Source organism: Schistocerca piceifrons, chromosome 3, assembly GCF_021461385.2.
Source record: "Schistocerca piceifrons isolate TAMUIC-IGC-003096 chromosome 3, iqSchPice1.1, whole genome shotgun sequence".
Taxonomy (NCBI): Eukaryota; Metazoa; Arthropoda; class Insecta; order Orthoptera; family Acrididae; genus Schistocerca; species Schistocerca piceifrons.
In genome coordinates this window covers 383,813,910-383,837,330 of record NC_060140.1, presented here as the reverse complement: position 1 = coordinate 383,837,330, position 23,421 = coordinate 383,813,910, and the positions used below count along the sequence as shown (strand labels likewise).

The 23,421-nt window shown below is 41.3% G+C and overlaps 1 protein-coding gene and 1 pseudogene across 2 annotated transcripts in view; one reads left to right on the top strand and one right to left on the bottom strand.

Annotated features, from left to right (window-relative positions):
• The window catches only part of LOC124790017 (eukaryotic translation initiation factor 5B), a 434,617-nt gene that overhangs the window by 305,941 nt on the left and 105,255 nt on the right, over positions 1-23,421 (bottom strand). For both annotated transcript variants that reach the window (XM_047257568.1, XM_047257567.1), the window contains exons 8-9: positions 4,971-5,200; positions 1,902-1,986 (exon numbers count right to left, since the gene is read on the bottom strand). In XM_047257568.1, coding sequence (XP_047113524.1) covers positions 1,902-1,986; positions 4,971-5,200 — 315 coding nt within the window. The remainder of the gene's footprint in view (positions 1-1,901; positions 1,987-4,970; positions 5,201-23,421) is intronic.
• LOC124790540 lies at positions 11,710-11,827 on the top strand (annotated as a pseudogene).

Below are 23,421 nucleotides of genomic sequence, written 5' to 3'. Positions count from 1 at the left end.
AAATTAATGGCAACTTGTAACAGTACCTAATAGTGGTACTGAAGTTAATACATACATACATACATACATACATACATGAATCCTCGTTCCATAGATCATGATGATGTGGAACATGTCACTTTAACATAAGTTTTCTTTACACAAAATAGTTAATTAATTAGTTAGTTAATTTTTTACAGTTACTACTTCATATCCAAGAATTCATCTACTGAGTAGAAGGAGTTGTCATTCAGAAATACTTTTAATTTGCTTTTAAATGCTGGTTGGCTATCTGTCAGTATTAAACTATTTGGCAAATGACCAAAGATTTTTGTGGCAGCATAGTTCACCCCTTTCTGTGCCAAAGAGTGTTTTAATCCAGAATAGTAAATATCATCCTTTCTTGTAGTGTTGTAGCTATGCACTTCGCTGTTATTTTTGAATTGGGATGGGTTATTAATGACGAATTTCGTATTGAATATACGTATTGCGAAGGTATTGTGAAAATCCCGAGTTACTTAAATAAATGTCTGCAAGATGATCTTGGGTGGGTTCCAACTATTATTCTAATTACACGTTTTTGTGCAATGAATACTTTCTCTCTTAATGATGAATTGTCCCAAAATATGATGCCACATGAAAGCAGTGAATGAAAATATGAATAGTTGGCCAATTTACTGATATGTTTATCACCAAAATTTGCAATAACCCTAACAGCATAAGTAGCTGAACCTAACCACTTCAACAGATCATCGATGTGTTTCTTACAATTCAATTTCTCATCAATGCACACACCTAGAAATTTTGAGTATTCTGCCTTAGCAACACTAAGATACTAAAAAGAGTGGCTATATTTTGAAAAACAGTGAAGGTAAGAGCACTGGGCTCAGAAGAACACAAACTCAGCAAATGGAATGTTGAGTGAAACAATTCAATCTGTTGTGAACTGGCAAGACAGCCAATCCACTGTGACGGGTAGCCGAAAGGCACGCGTTTAAACTCACGCAGGCTGGCGTGGGGTCTGGAACAGGTAAAGTAATTATACTATCAAGAAAAGTACGTAGCTGCTGGAATACTTAACTTTAATCCATAATTGGTGAACATCAGTCTGACGGTACAGGCATCACAAGATTAACAGCAAATGATAATGGCGCCTTGCTAGGTCGTAGCAAATGACGTAGCTGAAGGCTATGCTAACTATCGTCTCGGCAAATGACAGCGTAATTTGTCAGTGAACCATCTCTAGCAAAGTCGGCTGTACAACTGGGGCGAGTGCTAGGAAGTCTCTCTAGACCTACCGTGTGGCGGCGCTCGGTCTGCAATCACTGACAGTGGCGACACGCGGGTTCGACGTATATTAACGGACCGTGGCCGATTTAAAGGCTACCACCTAGCAAGTGTGGTGTCTGGCGGTGACACCACACAATCATTATAGTGAAACAATTCCAATGTTATCAACAAGTGTTTCCATTTGTTTTAAAATTATGTCCATTTCTCATTGACTTATGTAGTGATATTCACGACATTCTATTTTACAGTTTTTAAAAGATGTCATATTACATGATCATTAACACTCTTCCTGCAACAGATTAAGAAGTTAAATCAGTTGCACTGTACGTGTAATCCCATATGCTACCTAACAACATTAAATTAACATCTTAGCAATATTGGCTGTGGCAAATTAAAGTCCTCTAAAAGAAAGACTTACATTCAGAATGTAAAGATCAATAAAGATTCACAGATAAAGCCATATACTATGAAACAAACTGATAACTTTGAAAATGAAAAGAAATACTCATAAATACTCATTTTTTCTCAACTCTTATTTGCTAACAAAAACTAAAAGCTAATAATAATTATCCTTTCTAAACAGAACTACTACAACCATTGTTTTCTCTTTTGTCCACAATTGTGCACAGTACCTGTATCTACATGACCCAGGACACACACAACCGCTGCACGGAGAACATCTAGTGACTTGTTCTTCTCAGCATCTTCACGGCGTTTCTGAAGCAACAAGATACCGAGTTTTGAGAAAATGCAACTTTTCTTATTCAAATACTACTTTTTTTCTAAGGTGAGGATAGGTTCAAACAACTGAGGGAACAGAACTTAATAGCAAAAGTTGTCAAGGAAATAATCACTGTATGAAGGACAATAAATGCTGGACAGAGTGCCTGGCGATGAACTGAGGAAAATGTATGACATACACCTCACCTCAAAAATTAATGGTTTAAATGTCACAGGGGTAAGGAGGATGCTAAATTTTTTTATTGAGGTGGTGGACCACACACACAGTGCCCAGTGCCCGTGCATGTACATAGTCAACGAATGCAGACTGTAGTTGTTAACAGCAGTGGAGTCCCAACTGGCAGGGTTAGATACGATTTCCAAACTACAGGAGGTGAAGCTCATCTTGTAGGTGGATGAAATGCATTAGTCACACATGTAATGAATTTTACCCATAGAGGATGCTGTTGAACTCCGTGACTGTTCCTTTATAGGGACTGGTAGCGGAAATTTTTCTATGCCCTATAGTCACACATGTACATCAACAGTTTAGTATGCAGGATGATATAATGCCCCCTGTTTGCAACAGTACGCTGCACTGGGACCAGCAATTTTTAAAAACCATAGATCATCCAGACTGGCATCAATCACATGCAGGCGTCATTGACCAGAAGCCCAAGGAAATAGGTTCATGCTGTGGAACAACTGAACATACCAAACTCCATAGTGGATGATGTCATGTACAAAAACTTGCATCTACAGTGTTATACACTGCAATTACCATAGTATCTGCAGCCAGATGATCGTCCTTACTCGAAAAAGTCTGCTGTGTTGCTATTTGACTGTGCCAAAGATAATGCCTGCCTGTTGATGATAGCCTGTTCTGAACAAGCCCAGCCTGAGGGTGCTTGCGTGATACTGCCTGCTGAAGGCTGGCGTCATATTTTCATGAAACCAGTGAATGGGACCACAAATACGGATAAGCTAGAAAATTATACCATTCCACAAATGCCAACAGACACAATTTTTCAACAGGACAGCACCCATTCGATTACTCTGATATTGTGTGCACCTTTTTTGATGATTAGGGGCTGGTGGACCAACACTACAGGCACCACACTCACCAGACCTGACCCAAATGCACTTTTTGTCATGAGAATAGGAATGGGCAAATTTTTAAAAATATCAATGTGTACTGTGCTGATGTTTATAAAAGGCACTGGTATTATCAAGACAACAATGTCAATATTTTCATATATTGTATTTTTGGTCCAACTCTTTGCAAGAGGAGTCTCAGGAGTGAAACACTTCGGATGTGTGATCTGTGCCTGAAATATTGTACATACCATACACATATCAGACAACAGAGTTCTTTTTCCATTAAATCCCAGTGCAGTAATTAGGGTGACTTTTGTGCTCAATCTACATTACTTTTATGGTGTGTGTATCTTTTCTTGATCCAGGCACTCAAGGGGTAAAGAGATCGCACAGTCTGCCTCACAGTTGGGAGCAGAGAATGGTTATTTCCACCAATCTCATACAGTGCTGTCACCAAATATTTTTGCTTTGCACCACGTACCATCATTTTCAATGGTAGAAATGACACACGGAAGTAACAAACTTTCAGGAATATGCAGTACACATTCATTCATTCATATACAAATCCGGTGTTCATTTTTAGTACCATATGGAATACAAAATTAAATTAAGCCATTTGTAAGAGACTTACTGTCAGATTGCACAGATTGGTGGTCACTGGAATGGGCAAGAAATCTGCTGATGAGAACTATAGTTCCTATGAGTGAAGAAAAGACAGCCAATAAAAAACATCACTTTCAATAGTTAATATTCAATATCCATTATTTAGATATTGGCGAAATATATCAATATTGTAGTAAAAAAATATCGATATTTTGATGTATCAATATTTTTTGCCCATCCCTACATGGGGGTTTGTAAAGCGACAAGTGTATGACACACATGTGGCTCGTATTACATATCTGAGTGCCCATATTATAACAGTACTAGGACTGGTCATACCAGCAATTCTTGCAAAGCGTGACAGGAGAATGAGTATCAACATCTACTAAAATTCTTAACAGAAGAATTTCTAGAAGTGCTAATGTAAATATCTGGGTTAGTATCAGCAAGAGTTACACTAGTTGTCACAAAAATTAACAAGTGTGTATCCTCCTATATCGGAAAAAATTAACTAATGAATGTTAAAGAATGAAGATAAAGATAGGACAATAATTTGGTTACATTGTTGACTACATGCAGGAATAATATTCACATCATATATGAACAACAAAAATTATTTTTATCTATAGGCTGCAGACATGTAGTTGCACTGTTCCAATGGAAAAATATAGAATGACTACAGGCAGCTGTAACAAATTGCATTTATTTAACAAACAGCAACCAAAAGGCAGCCACAAGAAGTTCTTCACTTTCAGAAGTGAGTACCACATTTTGTGTTTTCAGTATAACTACACATTGCAAGAAACAACTGAATGACACAGCACTGATGAAAGAAAAAATGATGGGGGTGCAGGTGAGGGCAGATGTAAATCCAAAAGTCACAATTGGTAATAATGTTAGTTTCATTTGTACCCTGAATTCACCAACTGACTACTGCTGCCGAGCACACGAGATAGATTAACTGGCTATGAGGGAATAATGTCACTTTAAAAATGGTTCGAACAGCTCTGAGCACTATGGGACTTAACATCTGAGGTCATCATCCCCCTAGAACTTAGAACTACTTAAACCTAACTAACCTAAGGACATCACACACATCCATGCCTGAGGCAGGATTCGAACTTGCAACCGTAGCGGTCGCGCGGTTCCAGACTGAAGCACCTAGAACCACTCGGCCACACCGGCCAGCAATGTTACTCTAAAGTGTAAGTTTACCATTATTATTTTATGCACTGATTGGTATTCTGAACAGCAGAAAAAAACACATTTCAACAGCATACCTGTATACGAGCAAGCGCCCGTTCCCTCTTTCTTTCAGCATCAGTCTTGTGCTCTTCTTCACTATCTTCAGAATCTTCCTCGCTACTTTCATCCTCTGATTCTTCTCCAGATTCAGATTCTTCTTCTTCTTCCTCCTCTTCTTCCTCCTCTTCCTCTTTTTCATCATCTTGACTCTTTTGCTTTTCTGGTGTTTTCTTTCCTACCTCCACTTTCTCCCCTTCTGATTTCTCTGCAAGAAAAAAGTACTGAAACAGATTCTTCAATGATAAGAATATGGTATGCTGTATTAGTTTACAAGATACCTGAGAGAAAACCTGATGGAAGCTACTGAATAGGAAACAAACTTGTCTCAATCATATGCATCTTGGATATTAGACAAAGGGATACAGCCAGTTGAGTTCTTAACAGTTATCTTTTCTGAACACTAGGTGGCCATGTTCATATATCAACTCCATTTCAAGCAAATCAAGTCATACACTAATCAACTACACTACTACTATGTATCAGCATAATCAGTGACTAAGATGCATTCAGTAAAATGACACAAACATGTATGGAAACACCTTTCTCATAACAGTAGAAATAAATTTTTAAAAATGCGCAATCACAGCAGAGAGATCATCTTGGCACTTGACAAAAGAAATCGAGCAAATCAACCAATAATTGAGCAGAAAATTACCCATACTGCAGTATAGATGGAGATGATAGATTTTTCAATGAATTGCTTAAGCATAGTTTCCTGAGTCTGGGAACATAATAGTGTCACACTTTTTACGAGATGTGAATATCTAAGGAAGAGGTAGTGATGGTGCTGATTGTTTCACAGGACAAAACTGCAAAGTCCTTGGTCCCTTCAACAACAGAATGCTCAGGAGTTGCTGCAGTAAAAGCATTGGTTGTTTTCCATTCCATGAAACTAGATGTGACAGTGAGATGAGGTCCAATGAACAGAATGATAAGTATGTAGATGACTGTATTTTTTGTATGTGTTGTAGTATGATGGTGGTCTGTTTAGGAGGATTTAGACAAGGGGAGGACCTGACAGGTGGTCACTCTAGGCTGAAATTGCAGAGAGGTTCTCAACTTCGATCTCCACTTCCAACATCTATAAGGAAATAGGGAGGAGTGTTCTTGTTTATTGTAATAACCAACCTAAGAATGGATGACATCCCAACAACAACAACAACAACAACAATTTATTTATTTTTTTGGTAAGTTCCGGCCTAAATTTCTTCTCTCCTCAACTCTTCATTAGTTATCCAATGAGTAGAATAATAAATATGTAGATCATTGTACTTTTTGTAAATGTTGTTGTATGGTGATGGTCTGTTTAGGAGTATTGAGACAGGGTGAGGACTTGACACTCGTCTATTATCTTCAGCATTCTTCAGTAAAGCTGCATTTCAAATACCTCTGTTCCGTCTTGTCTGCACAGATTACCGTCCATGTTTCATTTCAAATACAAATATTTTCAGAGAAGATTTTGTAACACTTAAAGCTTTATCTGATGTTAACAAAGAACCCTTCAAAGGTTACACACTTGCACATTGTTCATTGACTACCAAAAAGGGGGCATCTGAGGGGTGTAATCTTGGATGAAAGACTAGTAGAAAGTAATAAACATCATTGGAACAGGATGCCAGGTAAGTTTCATTAATCACAAACTATGGTAAGACATAACAGCAATTGGTGAGGCAGAGTGGTTCATACACTGGAGCACTAAAGAATCTGGTATAGGCATGAAAATTCAGATACAGATATATGTAAACAGGCAGAATACAGCACTGCGGTCGACGAGCCTATATTAGACAGCAAGTGTCTGCTGCAGTTGTTAGATTGGTTACTGCTGCTACATTGGCAGGTTATCAAGATTTAAGTGAGTTTGAACGTGGTGCTACAGTCAGCACACAAGCAATGGGACACAGCATCTCCAAAGCAGCGATGAAGTGAGGATTTTCCCATATGACCACTTCACGAGTGTATTGTAAGTACCAGGAATCCGGTGAAACATCAAATCTCCGACATCGCTGTGGTCGGAAAAAGATCCCACAAGAACGGGACCAATGAAAACTGAATAGAATTATTCAATATGACAGGAGTGCAGCCCTTCCACAAATTGCTGCAGATTTCAGTGCTGGGCCATCAACAAGTGTCAGTGTGTGAACCATTCAACGAAATATCATCAATATGGGCTTTCGGAGCCAAAGGCCCAATTGTGTATCCTTGATGACTGCGCAACACAAAGCTTTACGCCTTCCCCAGGTCTGTCAACACCAACACTGGACAGTTGATGACTAGAAACATGTTGCCTGGTCACACAAGTCTTGTTTCAAATTGTATCAAGTGGATGGATGTGTATGGATATGGAGATCACCACATGAATCCATGGATCCTGCATGTCAGCAGGAGACCGTTCAAGCTGGTGGAGGCTCTGTAATGGTGTGGGGTGTTTGCAGTTGGTGTGATACAGAACCCTTGATACGTCTAGATACAACTCTGACAGGTGACACATACATAAGCATCCGTTCATGTCCATTGTGTATTCCGACAGGCGTGGGCAATTCCAGCAGGACAATGTGACACCCCACATGTCCAGAATTGCTACAGTGTGGCTCCAGGAGCACTTGTCTGAGTTTAAATACTTCAGCTGGCCACAAAACTCCCCAGACATGAACATTATTGAGCATATCTGGGATGCCTTGCAATATACCGTTCACAAGAGATCTCCATCCCCCCATATTCTTACGGATTTACGAGCAGCCCTACAGGATACATGGTGTCAGTTCGCTCCAGCACTACTTCAGATGTGCTCGCAGGGGCCCTATGTGAGATTAGGCAGGTTTACTGGTTTCTTTGGCTCTTCGGTGTATAATAGTGATTTTGTAGAGGACGTAGGTAACAGATAGAAAGAAATCCAGGAAGAAACAATGGTTAAATTCGAAATCCTGGATACAGTTCCAACAGAAAATGTTTGTTGTGCCAAATCTAGAATTTGATATTTTGTTGGATGCGGATTGGCTTATGGCCCTTAAAGCAAACACTTCATTCACTTACAACAAAATGAGTCTTCAGTGGGGGGATACTTAACTGAACACAGAATTCATTTAACAAACGTATTTTTTGGAAGAAGTCCATACTAAGAACCTTTAGAATGTGAGTATAAAAACAAATTTCTCAAAAGTAGCTGTGTCAGAGAAAGAGAATACCAACGGGATATGTGGCAATGGTCATGGGATGCACAAGATGAAGAAAATGATTTGCTTGCATTCAGACAGATCAATCACTCAACAGCGAGAGCAACTGGAAAACCAGTTGAGCAAGTACAAGCTAACTGGGAAATGATCGAAGGTTACATATGACAATTAAAAGTAAAAGAAAACACTAAGTTTTACAAACCTGCTCATCCAATACCCATGAGTATCAAGACAGAAGTCAAAGTTGAAACAGTGGAATGTTACTGAACATTCAAATATTAGATACAATAACCCCATATCATCTGTTCAAAAAGCCAGTTTGGCATAATTATGTCTAGTATTAGATGCAACAACAGTCAATCAGTTTTTAGAGTTAGAGTTTGACCATCCTATTAATATTGAAGAGATTTTGTCCAAACTTCAGATGGTAAAATATTTCAGTACCATGGACCTTTCTACAAGATAATGACAGGTGCTACTGGCTGAATCCTAGAAGTACACTGCCTTCCTATTTGAAAGAAACTTATCAGTTTAGTAAGCTGACTTTCGGACTGAAATTAACAATTTCAGAACTCATTAGAGCACCAGATCAGGTAGTAAACCAAGAAATAATTGGTCGTATCATTCTGTTTGCAGATGACTTACTTATTGCATCTCAAACGTGAGAAGAACTTCGTCACACTATACAGGCAGTGTTGGAAAGGTTGAATGAGAAGAATATTACTCTTAACCTGGAAAAAGACCAAATTTGGCAGAGCCAAATTGAAATTTCTAGGATACATTATAAGAAGTGGAATTATAAGACGAAATCTTGCAAAGGTTGAAGTCATTCTAAAATGTCTGGAATGCAGAAATAGAAAATAACTTAATCACTTCTTGGTGTAATAGGGTTCTAATAGCATTTCATGCCATATCAGACACAAAATAGTGTACACTTAACAATCCTGTTAAAGAAAGATGTATGACGCCATTGGTCCTCTGACTGTATGAAAGAACTTCAGAGAATCAAGTAAGTACTAAGTGAGCCTAGAATTCCAAGCCATCCTGATTTTACAAAGAAGTTTCACATCGCTTAGCAAAATTCAGTGTCTGATGCCGTATCAGGACTGTCACTGAACATGAACAAGGGGCAACTGATATCGCCTCTGACAAACCATCATGAATTTATTTTTTAAGGAAGGCAGATGGTAGCTGTGAAATAAAACAACTACTCAAAAATATAAGAGAGCGAACAGCTGATTTTTGAATCAGTAAGAAATTACAGAAGTTAGCTGAAAATCCAAGACATGAAGAAAAGCGGATGACATTTTTGCTTCATGAGAGCATACCGTTAAGTCGTTTAGAGACAGAAATACAATAATGGGGAGCATGCATACCTGAGGACTATGTGATATCTTTGATCAAGTATATCCACTAGGGTAGTGTCACTTTGGGCCCAAGATGCACCTAAATCGTGGGAGAAAATAACATTATTTTAACTGAATGACTTGCTGGATAAAGAAAATTTTAAAATCTTGTGAGCCAAGTGTTAAATATAAGACTCAAGCAACTAAAGATAAATGTTATCCAATAGTGCCAGAGCAGATCTGCGATCCTGCATGTATCTATTTCTACGGCAGTACACACTAGTGATTATGCAAGTGTGGTCTGAACTCAAAGTTATATTCCGGGGTCAAATTCTACAAGCAAGACTGAAGAGAATTATGGGCAATGAGTATTTTAACAAAATGAGAAAACCAGGTGAACTTTTGTCACACAATTGACTACACACGTGTTTAAGGAATTATTAGTTGAACAAGGAGTATGTTATGTACTAACACCCGAATTTAACCCACAAGCCAATCCAGCAGGGTGAGTGATGAGGGAATAGGCTAGAGTATTCTGCACATCGTATAATGAAAGAGACAATCAGTGTGTGTTTGTGTGTGTGTGTGTGTGTGTGTGTGTGTGTGTGTGTGTGTCTCGAAAGTCACAGGAAAAGTAGCAATGTTGACAAACATTTTAAAAAGGCTTATTATTAGTACCAGAGACATTTAGAGATTGTAGGGAAAAGGCACACAAAGGCTTTCGTTTTGCAAGATCCGAAAATAAAACAGGCATTAGGACTGTATAATGTGAAGGGTATGTTCGAATTACTCCCTCACAAGAGGAGGTAAATAACATACAAATGAACAAAACAAAGACTTTAAGGAAACAACTAATATCAAGAATTGGCAAAAGAGTATTCAAATAGATATCTGGAGGATAGACCTAAGAAAAACTATAATTCATGGTAATAGATGGCTGAATTGATGGGGTTAAAAGGATCATATTACAAGGTCATCAGTCCCTTAATCCTTTGTGTATCAAGCCAGGAACAGATGCCAGTGAGGAAGGACACAAAAGACAAACCCCAATGACTCAGTCATATCCGAAAATCAAGAAAATCAATAGACAGAAACAAGTAGAAGGGAGAGAGGGGTACGAGGATGAAGTTGGTTAAGTTGCTCTGTCCAAGAAACATCTGGAGGTCCCTAGAACATGTTATGCAGTTCAAAACACACTGTCTGGATCCAACTGGTGTTTCCTCAATCTCTCCATTACTGCATGAAAATGAGCAGCACAGATAGTTCAAATAAAGTGAGGAAACAAAACAATGATGATGAAACAGTAAACCAATCACAGATGGAAAAGAATAAGAAGAATTAAAATGGTGGGAAGTGCAAGTGCCAAGCTGGACCACCATGAGCCCAATGGGTCGGAGCACATGAAGGGGCACCCGTCCAATAGCTTAAGTGGCGATGAGGATACTGTGCTCTGTATCACAGAAGTGTAAAAACCACTTTCACAGAAAAATAAAAATCAGCCACTTTGGAGTCATCTGCTAGCACCAGAAGTAACGTGTCAGCAAGTTTAAGATTTTGCCACAAGATGTCCAAAATTAGGGTTGTCCAGTAGGATATTGATCACCATGAGCCGGTCACCATACCAATAGTAGGGTGGATCTTCACACTGTGTCAGCCAAGTGTGGCTAATGCGAAGCCAGCAGAGGACAGTAGCTTCCCTGCAAGAAGCATGAAGGAAAGAATGCCACATGGTCCTGGTCACTTTTATGGTTTGCAGTTTAGTCGGAGAAACCAAGGCACACCTATCCAGATTCCAAGCCTCCAGCAATTGTCAGCATAGAGTTGACTGAAGGTCCAGTTCCAAATCCAGCATGGTGGAGATACTACAGGAGATCCTGGATAGTCACAACCAATGGGTGTCAAGGGTAGCACTGGTCAACAGCCCAAAGACAACTCAAGGAGACAGTGCTTATTAAGAATTACTCAGCACAGCAAGAATGTAAGTGGCTGAGAGCTCAAGTGACAGCCCCCAATTCTTCAGTGAATACACTGCATCCATTCAGCATGGAGCATATTTCACTGCAACTTGGATTTGTGTAGGCAAAACTAGTTTGTCCACTGACCACAGAACCATCAGGGTATACCACAACTGAGCCCATAAATGCGTCAACAGCATCCAAGAACAGGTGGCGAAAACCCATAGTGTGTGTTGAGTCTTTGGCAACGGCCTTGCCGCAGTGGACACACCGGTTCCCATTAGATCACCAAAGTTAAGCGCTGTCGGGCAAGGCCGGCACTTGGATGGGTGACCATCTGGGCCGCCATGTGCTGTTGCCATTTTTTGGGGTGCACTCAGCCTCGTGATGCCAACTGAGGAGCTACTCGACCAAATAGTAGTGGCTCCGGTCAAAGAAAACCATCGTAACAACTGGGAGAGCGGTGTGCTGACCACACACCCCTCCTATCCGCATCCTCAGCTGAGGATGACACAGCGGTCGGACGGTCCCCATGGGCCACTTGTGGCCTGATGACGGAGTGCTTTTGCCTTTTTGTGTTGAGTTTTTCGGCCTAAAGGATAGGTCAAAGCAGATCTGAGGACTGGGTACAAACCATAGAGGTGCCTGCAATTTCTCAGTGACAGGAGGCGACAGTGGGGAAAGAGACACTGTATGTGATCAAGACTCCAGATCTTCGCCTTCATTGTAGGAGGTAGATCCCCTACCAGGAAAAGAACACAGTAGTTTGGCTGCTCAGCAAATGTGTATTGCTTAGTTGAGCAGCAGTTGTTGGCACCTGAACTGTAGGGGAGGGATGCCAGCCTCTGCGAGTAGGCTGATCGCAGGGCCAGTCCACAACTCAGACTCACAATGGTGTATCGGGTCCAGCATCCGCAGAGCTGAAGTTGATGCAGAGCCGTATGCCAAGCTCCTATAATCAAGACATGACAGGATCAGAGCTTTGTAGAGTCGCAAAAACATAGAGCGATCTGCACTTCAGCTGGTGTTTCTGAGGCAGCAAGTACTATTACAGTGTGGCCTGCACATTTGCTTAAGTTGGTGAAGACAGGGAAGCCGCGTCAACCAGGAATCAAAGACCAATCCCAAAATACAATAATATTCCACTAGAGGCAGCAAGTACTATTACAGTGTGGCCTGCACATTTGCTTAAGTTGGTGAAGACAGGGAAGCCGCGTCAACCAGGAATCAAAGACCAATCCCAAAATACAATAATATTCCACTAGAGTGATCATTTGGTCATTGAGGTAGAGTCCTGATCAGGTATGGAGAGTACAATGGTGAGAGAACTGCATAACATGTTTTGGTGGGGGGAAAACCAGAAGCCATGGGTGAGAGCTCAAGAAACCTCATGACAGCAGTAGTATGGCAGTTTCTGGCTACACTCTCAATCGGACTGGTGTAAAAGGTGTCACTGGCCAAATGGATTCCCTGCTGGTGGATTGTATTTGAATGGTGTAAGATGATGTATAAACGGAACACCCATAGTCTAGTTTGAAATGGACAAGGGATCAGCACAAATGGAGGGGTGGTCTGCTCCCCAAGAAGTACCACTTAGGACATGTAGGACACTGAGGGACCGGGTGCAGTGGGTGGCCAGGTACGACACGTGGGAGGACCAACAAAGTTCTCTATCAAGCATGGGCCCCAGGAATTTTGTAGTTTCAGCGAATGGAAGAGCAACAGGCTCAAGATATAAAGACAGTGGAAGAAACCCACTGCACTACGAGAAATTCATAAAAATTGTATTTTCAGTAGAAAAGTGAAAGCCATTGTCACGCTCCATGAGTAAAAACGACTGAGACATAGCTGAAGATGCCGCTCAAGGAGACAAACCATGGAGAACTGCAATAAATCGTAAGATCACTGACAAAGAGGGAGCCGGAGGTCCTGGCGGGAGACAGGCTGTAATAGGGTTAATGGCTATAGCAAAGAGGACGAAGCTCATGACAGAGACCTGAGGCACTCTGTTTTCCTGGATAAATGTGTCTGACAAGGCAAAACCCACACATCCCTTGAAAACTAAGACTTTTAAAAATTCCTAAAGGAAAGAGGCCAGGTGGCCATGGAAGCCCCACATGTAGAGAGTACAAAGGAAACCAGTCCTACAACAGGTATCATAGGCTTCCTCCAAATCAAAAAACATGGCCACAGTCTGTTATTCCTGCAGAAAACCTTTCATGACAAGGGTTGACAAAGTGACGAGATGGTCAACTGCAGAACAGCGCGCTCTAAATTGCCAGACTTGAGCCACAACACCAACCGCGCACAAAACATATGCTCCATTACCTTGCAAACACAGCTGGTGAGAGAAATGGGGCGGTAGATAGAAGGAAGGTGTTCGTCCTTACCAGGGTATGACAGTGGCTTCACGCACACATCTGGGGAATGTGCCATCTGCCCAGATGCCACTGTACATCTACATCTACATGGTTACTCAGCAATTCACACTAAAGTGCATGGCAGAGGGTTCATCGAACCATTTTCATACTACTTCTCTACCATTCCACTCTCGAATGGCACGTGGGAAAAAGGAACACCTAAATATTTCCGTTTGAGCTCTGATTTCTCTTACTTTATTATGATAATCATTTCTCCCTACATAGGTGGGTGTCAACAAAATATTTTCGCATTTGGAAGAGAAAGTTGGTGATTAAAATTTCTTAAATTGATCTCACCGCAAAGAAAACCGCCTTTGTTTCAGTGACTGGCACCCCAAATCGCGTATCATATCAGTGACATTCTCACCCCTATTGTGCAATAACACGAAACGAGCTGCACTTTTTCAGTGTCCTCCGTCAATCCTACCTGGTAAGGATCCCACACCGTGCAGCAATATTCCAGCAGGGGATGGACAAGTGTAATGTAGGCTGTCTCTTCAGTATCAAGGAGAAAGTGCTTGCCCGCAGGAGAAAGGTGTTGCAACATCTGAATGTTAACATCATTCGGCCCTGAGTTGGAAGATGGGGATGAAGTGAGAGCAAGACCTAGCCCCCTCACTGTAAACGGTGGCATTGTAACATTCATGATTCTGAGAGGAGTAGAGTATTAACTGAGCCCCCTCCATTCGTTTCCAATGGAGGAAGCCAGTATGACAGTGGGTAGAGCTCAAATCTCCGCAAAAAAGCAGCCTCAGCAATGGCGTCCACAATGACATCATCTGCTATGGTCAGGCAGGAAATTGGGAAATGGACCTTGGTCCCAGAGAGCCATCGAACGTTGACCCACATGATGGGAGAAACTGTTAAAAGAACCAGTAAATGAAATCTAGCAAGCTTTTTTGCTATCCCAAAGAATGCAACGACATTGCACATGTGACTGTTTATAACAATGGTAGTTCCCCTTTGTAGGATGATAAAATCGTTTAGAGCATGATTCCACACACAAACTGCATTGCGACATACCTCAGTCCACCAAGGGACCGCGACAGGGTGCAGTAGAGATGAAGTTCAAGGAATGGAATGTTCTGCAGTGCTATGAATAACATTTGTAAAGTATTCTATCTTGTCATCACAACTGAGGAAATGTTGTTCAACGGAGGTCACCACAGAGGAGTAAAGCCTCCAGTGGGCACTAGAAAGCTGTCAGTTGGGTTTACCAGCAGGAGTCAGCGAACTGATAGCACACAGGAAATGGTCACTCGAGTACGTGTCAGAGAATGGACCACTCAACATGACAGGAAGCTGGGCACTGCAGAACGAGAGGTCCAAATGGTAATACATGTCTGTGGAGCCTGAAAGGAACATGGGTGCACCATTGTTAAGGCAGACGAGATTGAGTTGACTGAAAAGGACAGCCAAAAGGGCACCTCTCAGACAAGTTCTGGAAGAGCCCCAGAGGGGATGGTGTGCATTAAAAGTCAATGAGCAGCAAAAAGGAGCGAGGGAGTTGACCAATTAGCTGGAGGAAGTCTACCCTGATGACACCGAATGACTGAGGGGTGTAGATGTTACAATGAGAAAACGTGAAGCGAGGAAGGGAAATACAGACTGAAACAGCTTGTAGCCAGATGTTCAGTGAGATGGTTTCACTACAAACATCACCCCTGATGAGCAGCGTAAGCATGACTTCCCCAAGAATTGGAATGCTGTCCTCAGGGGAAAGGGGGAGGGGGGGGGCTGTTGGTCAAAGTGGACCAGAAAAAATGAAAGATGTCACATCAGTCAAGAGGACGCAATTTTGTTTCCTGGAGGGAGAAAACTCAAGTATGCTGCAATTCCCAGAGCAGCCGCAATACCTCCTTATTGGATCTAAGGCTGTGAATGTTCCATTGGAGGAGAGTCATGATGGGGAAAGGAGAGGAGGGAAAAAAATGAAGGATTGTCACCTCAGCGGAAGCTGAGTGTCAGTCTTCAGAGACTCAATGTTACAAGGTGCAGCGGCTGGGCAAGCCTGTTCCATGAGATCTACAGAGTCATCAGCATTTGCTCTAAGTCGGCCAGTGGATTCCAGGGTAGACACAGAGTTGGCAGTGTGCACCAGTAAAACAGAGGTCGGTCGGGTGAGGGTATCATGCAGTGACATCGTTGAAGATCTCAGAGTCAGTAAAGGAGAAGACTGTCTATCTTTGTTAAAGTTGTTTTTTTTCTTTTTTTTTCTTTTTTTTTCCCCCAATTGGTGCTGAAGACTCGGATGCTTGTTGGCTAGAAGGACGTAAGAAGTCTTCACAGGAGTGCTCCTTTCCTCCTTTCCACCCTGCCACTTATGAAGCAGAGGATTTAGCCGCCATGAGTGAAGATTTGGTGGCTTGGTGCACAGCTGGAAGAGAAGAAATGAGGATGCTACAGTGGTTTGGCAACAGAATTTGACGTCACAAATCTGCACAGCCCCGGCCATCATGGAGCAAGACTTAGCAAGAATGGTACTGTAAGTGGCAGATTGTGAAACACAGGGCTTTTGACCAGCCAACAACTTGCAAGTAACAAAGTACTTTTTCCTTCACCCAGGTCTCCTGGATGGCCAGCTCATAAAGATATATGGGACATTCTTGGGATGAAGCAGCATAGTATCCATTACAACTGTTATATTGGAGAGGAGGAGGCAAGAAATCACCCTCATGAGCATCCCCACCCCCAAGTAATACATTTGGCAATGTTTTTACAGGACATTCGAGTGTGGCTGTAAAGTTTACAATGGTAGTAATGCATCATGTTTGGAATGTACAGTCAGGCTGTGATGACTTCACTGCCTGCTTTGATCTTCGATGGAAGGACTACTTGATCAGCAGTGAGAAAATGAGTGCACATAGGAACTCAAATGGCATCAACCATTTTCATTACCCGACGCACTGCAGTGATGCCCTGATCAGAGAGGCAAGTTTGGATATATCCCTTGGTCAGACCATCAAGCAAAACCATGCGAAGAATTCAGCATTCGGTGGGCCTCAGAATGAACAGGATAGCCATGGGGGAGACAAGATGTAAGCAGTTATGGGCTTGAAAATCACAATCGGTTTTCAAAAGCAAAACTCCATTACATAGAAGAGAGCAAGATTTCACATGGCCGGCAACTGCATCTACAACTTTCTGAATAATAAACAGATTAACTGTAGCAAAAGACTGACCTCCTCCAATAGGTGATACCATGAGGAACCAAGGTGAAACTGGGTGAGACTTCGAATCTTTATCCTCATTCTGTTTACATTTAACAGACAGAGACTGAGATGAAGGTGAGTGGCTCATGGCAAAAAAATCCCCCATGATTATCAGCATCTCCAATGGGCCACTCCTTCCAACTGGGGGGCCCTCGGAGGGGGAAAGGAGAGGGGGGGGGGGGGGGGCTCACCCGCCTTAGGTGATTGTTCACACCTCAGGTAACATCTCCTGAACTTCTACAGAGGGACTAATTGGCAATTTAGGAAGGTTACAGCTCAGACAAGCACCCCTCCCTGCGCCTGGCCTGCATCAGGAGATACAAGCAGATCTTTCCTGCTGACCCAAGTCTAACACATAGGCTGACCTTCAGAAGTGCACAGGAAGGAAGAATAAACATAGAGGAACATCAAACAGCAAAGTGGAGGAAGGGTGTGAGAACGGAGAACGAAGAACGAAGAAAGAAAGAACAAACAGACGAGAGACTGTTCTGATGCCGGCTTATCGAAACATCAGAATACATTCTCAAAAATACCCCAGACATGTTCCCGAAGGGTGGGGAAAAAGGACAGCAGGATAAATTATAAGGTTCCAGGTAACGTGTTGTATATGGTAAAGGAAGTTGCTCCACCCGCTTTTTGAAGACACGAAATGCAGGCTGACAATTCTCAGATGCAGAGGCTCAAGCATAAGAAAAAGTAAAATGTTAAGCAACAGCATCTGGACATCACCATTCGTCTGCGGCCATCCTGATTTAGGTTTTCCGTGATTTCCCTAAATCGCTTCAGGCAAATGCCGGGATGGTTCCATTGAAAGGGCACGGCCGATTTCATTCCCCATCCTTCCCTCACCCGAGCTTGCACTCCGTCTCTAATGACCTCGTTGTCGACGGGACGTTAAACACTAATCTCCTCCTCCACATCACCATTCACAGAGATACTAATTACAATCGCAGGGTACTGGTCCCCATAGAGGCATCAAATCTTCACCCAAACTTGCAAGGAGGGGTATGTGGTCCAATGGTAGCAACATACCACTCCCAGCATTTTCATTCCTGTCATTTTATGAGGTGGTGGCACAGAGCTGTTAATAGCAATGAAGTGATACATCGAAGGATGTCGCTTATGGCATTGGAGAGCCTGCCTGCAATCTCTAACGGCCACGGTGATTTCGGGGGTCCACTAAGGTACTGTCTTTTGATGGGGGCTCCCAAGGAAGAGGGGATCAAGCGCCGAAAAAAAGGCTGCTGTTTTGCTCTGGGGCACCTCATCGTTATCGCCACATGGTAGGATGTGAAGGGCAACAGAGCAGTGGTGAAAGCATCCCAATCACCTTTGGAGAGATCCCGTCTGGTGGACACACAAACAAATGATGCAAGGGAGGGTCAAAATGACCAAAAATGATCATTGTCACACAGGTAATCAGACTATCCAATCAGTTGACTGCGTAGCAGCGAGGAGAGCTCCGCCTACCATCCTAAGGGAGCCATGGGTCTGATGATGGTTTTGTAGAAAGAACCGAAACCGGTTACCTATATTATTAAAACATACATGATGTGATCAAGACTGAACTTTAGTCAAAATATCCAATGGATGCACGGAAGAAGACCTGAGCTGCAAACAGAATGGTCAATGGCCAAATATGACCCATTGCCACATTGAAGTGTGTGAGAACACCAGTATTTAAAAGGCAAATATCAAGATATGCGAGCAAGTTTTTCACAGCTTTACTGTGGTCAGTAGTCATAGTTACATCCACAAATAATTGTAGGTGTTGAAGTGATTCACTATTAGGAAAGGTGAGGAGAGCTGAGAAAACATTGGAGACAATGTATTCCGAGACACTTCATCATCAGGAGGGTTATGCATTACAGTAAATTCCAGAGATGTTTTCACACAAACAGCCACAGCCTCCAAAGCTGTGCTGAATGGCACTTGTTTCTGTAGACAGAGACCAGAATGTATGTGGAAACACCAGCCGATGATCTCTCATCGTCAGTCACAATTTGACACACGGCTGTAGGACCACAAACTATTCGTTTAATTCATTATTCTAGGCACTGTCTGAGGATTATCAAATAATCTTATTTTCTAAATTTTGGTTAATTAATTCTTCATCAATTAACTGAGCCACTCATCAATTATTCAGCTTCCTCTGTAGAAATGCATTTCAAATACCTCTAGTCTTGTCTTATTTGCACTCTTGATCATCCACATTTCACTTCTGCACATGTCTACACTCCACACAAATACTTTCAGAATAGATTCCCTAACACTTAAAAGTTTATTTGATGATGATACATATCTTTTTCTTTTTAGAAATAGCTTTGTTACTATTGCCAATCTTCAATCCTCTCTACTTCAGCCATCACCAGTTATTTTGCTCCCAAATTGCAAGAACTTGTCTGCTACTTTCAGTGTCTCATTTCCTAATCCAATTCCCCAGCACTGCATTATTTAATCACACTGCACTTTGTTTTATTTTGTTTATGGTCACTTATAACCCCTTTTCAAGGCCCTATGTGATTACTCTGCAATTCACAATAAAGTGCCTGGCAGAAGGTTCAATGAACCACTTTCAAGCTGTCTCTCTACCGTTCCACTCTCAAACGGTGAGCGGGAAAAACAAGCACTTAAATTTTTCTGTGTGAGCCCTGATTTCTCTTATTTTATGGTGGTGATCATTTCTCCCTATGTAGGTGGAAGCCAACAGAATGTTTTTGCAGACAGAGGAGAAAACTGGTGATTAAAATTTCATGAGAAGATCCTGTCACAATGAATATCGCCTTTGTTTTAATGATTGCCACTCCAATTTCTGTCTCAAGTCTGTGGCACTATCTATCTTATTTCATGATAATACAATACGAGCTCCCCTTCTTCGTACTTTTTCGGTGTCATCCATCAGTCCCACCTGACGCGGATCTCACACTACACAGTAATACTCCAGAATAGGGCGGACATGCATGGTGTAAGCAGCCTCTTTAGTAGACCTGTTGCATCTTCTAAGTGTTCCACCAACGAATCTCAGTCTTTGGTTTGCTCTAGCCACAACATTATCTATGTGATCATTCCAATTTAGGTTATTTGTAATTGTAATCCCTAAGTATTTAGTTGACCGTGTGACTTATCACTTAATTGAAATTTAGTGCACCCTCAGCTGTCTCATACAGCTTGCAGTAGGGAACTCTTATTATCCTGAGTTCTGATACCACACAGGGTCAGTGCTAAACATACAACATGCATTCAGTACGAATTGCTATTCGGAGTAGTGCAGTTCGAACATTTCAAGCAATCAGTTGCATAGTAGATAGCAGAGTGAAGATGGACTGTACTAAGCCTACTAAAATGCAGTTTTTGAAAGCCATGGTTCTAAACCCCGCCTTCTGCCCTCAGGATGGCTCTCTGAAGCTGCTTTTGGTGATTTACACTTATGCAGCACTGCAGTTGAGGCATATATATCCACATATATTGATGGTGTTACCTTGGGTCCCACATCAGAATTAGCCCACTGACAAACTGCAAAAGGTGCCATGCTCAGGACCGACGCCTGGGGTACTCCACAACATACATTTGTTGAGGATCGCTCTGATATGAACACTGAAAAACTGTGGAAATAAGAAATTCTTTATAAAGATACAAAGATGATTCCAGCAACACACTTAAGATGCCCAAGAATGTTTTGTACTTTTCTAACAGTTTTTGAGACATCAGTCTTCTGACTGGTTCCATGTGGCCCACCACAAACTCCTCTCCTGTGCCAACCTTTTCATTTAAGAGTAGCACTTACAACCTACATCCTCAATTATTTCCCGGATGTATTCCAATACCAGTTTTCCTCTAAAGTTTTTACCCTCTATGGCTCCCTCTAGTACAATGAAAGTTATTGCCTGATGTCCTATCATCCTGCCCCTTGTTCCGGATTTCCCACAGTTCACGTTTCATTACTGTGCTGTGCTCCAAATGTACTTTCTCAGAAATTTCTTCCTCAAATTATGGCCTATGTTTGATACTAGTAGACTTCTCTCTGACAGGAATGATCTTTCTGTCTGTGCTAGTTTGCTTTTTTAAGTCCTCCATGCCTCGTCAGTTATTTTGCTGGCTACATAGTACAATTTCTTAATTTTAACTACTTTCTGCGCCCCAATTCTGATGCTAAGTATCTCGTAATTCTCGTTTCTCTATTTCTCATTATTTCCATCTTTCCTTGACTTACTCTCAATCGTTAGTCTGTACTCACTAGACTATCTGTTCTATTTGGCAGATCCTGTAATTCTTCTTCACTTTCAGTGAGGAAAGCAATGTCGTCAGCAAGTCTTATTACTGACATCCTTTCACAATGAATATTAATCCTACTTTCTTTTATTTCTGTCATTGCTTCTTCGATGTATAGATTGGACAGTAGGAGCACTCTTTTTAATCCAAGCACTTTGTTCTTTGTCTCCCACTCTAACTGTTCCCTATTGGTTCTTGTACATATTGTATACCAGTGAACCCAGAAATGTTTTGCAACAGCTAAATGCGTATGAGAATTGTATATAGGCTTACATCATAACTTGTTCCCCCTCCCTCTCCCAGTTCCTCCTCTCTGTCTTCTTCTCCCCCTCTCCATGTCCATTTCCTCCCACCCCAATCTGTAGTCTCTTACCAGCTTCCCTTACCTTGAACCCCGTTTTTTGTTATGAATGGGTAAATTGGTTGATATCATTGGTATATGTGGTATGAGACAGACCTCCCCAACTACTGGATCTGTGAGAATAGTAATTTCAGTGATAACATTTCAAATTTTTTTAATGTGGAATGGGAAGGATTATAAAGATTCAGATTCCATAACAACATTATAATCATGTATTTATATTGTGTAAAAGTTTATAGTCCATGTTCGTCTGAACATTTATTATCGTATCGTGTAAAAATCTGAAGTAAATTGGTTAATTACTTCTCAAGATCTTGTAACAATTTTAAGCAATGACTTGGCTTTTTACAATTGTGTAGATTATTCATCTTTCCTCTATAGCTTATCCCTATACCTTTCTCAATATTTCAAACATCTTGCACCATTCTTCTGTATATTAATATTGTCAGCAATTTGGATGCATGAGCTGTTGAGCTGATTGTGCAATAATTCTTGCACTTGTTGACTCTTACAATCTTCGGAATTGTGTGGATGATGATCTTCCGAAAGTCTGATGGTATATCGCTAGCCTCCTACATTCTACATGCCAATGTGAATAGTAGCTTTCGTGCCATTTCCCCCAATGATTTTAGAAATTCCAAGGAAATATTATCTACTCATTCAGCCTTATTTGATCTTAAGTCATCCAAAGCTCTTTTAAATTCTGGTTCTAAAACTGGACCCCTATTTCTTCCCTGTCAACTCCTGTTTCTTCTTCCATCAAGTTATCAGACTAGTGCTTCCCCTCATAGAGGCCTTCAATGTACTCCTTCCACCTATCCACCTTCTCATTTTCATTTTTAATAGTGGAATTCCCACTGCACTCTTAATGTTGCTGCCCTTGCTTTTGATTGCACCAAAGGTTTTTTTTACTTTTCTATAAGCTGAGGCAGTCTTGACAACCATTTCTTTTTCAGTTTCTTCACATTTTCCATGCAGCCTTTTCATCTCAGATTTCTTGTACTTCCTATTTATTTCATTCAGAAGTGGCTTGCATTTTTGTATTCCTGAATTTGCCTCATCATTTTCTACTTCTTTCTTCCGTTGCTCAACTGAAGTATTTCTTCTGTTACCCATGGTTTCTTCGCAGTTACCTTCCTTGTACCTATGTTTTTCTTTCCAATTTCTATGACTGCTCCTCTTGGAGATGTGGGTTCCTCTTCAATTGAACTACTACTGTGCTATTCATTCAGATAATTTCAAGCACCTCTCTACACTCCTAAGTATTTCTGTATCCCACTTCATTGCACTCATTCTTCCTGACTAGTCTCTAACTTCAGCCTACTCTTCATCATTACTAAATTGTAATCAAAGTCTATTATTTGCTCCTGGGTACACCTTACTATCTAATATCTGATTTCAGAATCTCTACCTGACCATGATGTAATCTAACTGGAATCTCCCCATATCTCTAGGTCTTTTCTAAGTATACCTCCTCTTCCTGTAACTGAACAGAGTATTTGCTGTTACTAGCTGAAATTTATTGCAGAACTCAATTAGTCTTTCTCCTCTCTCATTCCTACTACCAAGCTCATGTTCTTCCACAACCCTTTCTTCTGCTCCTTCCCCTACAACCACTCCCAACCCCCATTACTATTATATTTTCATCTTCCTTTACGTACAAAATTACCCATTCAGTATCTCATATACTTAC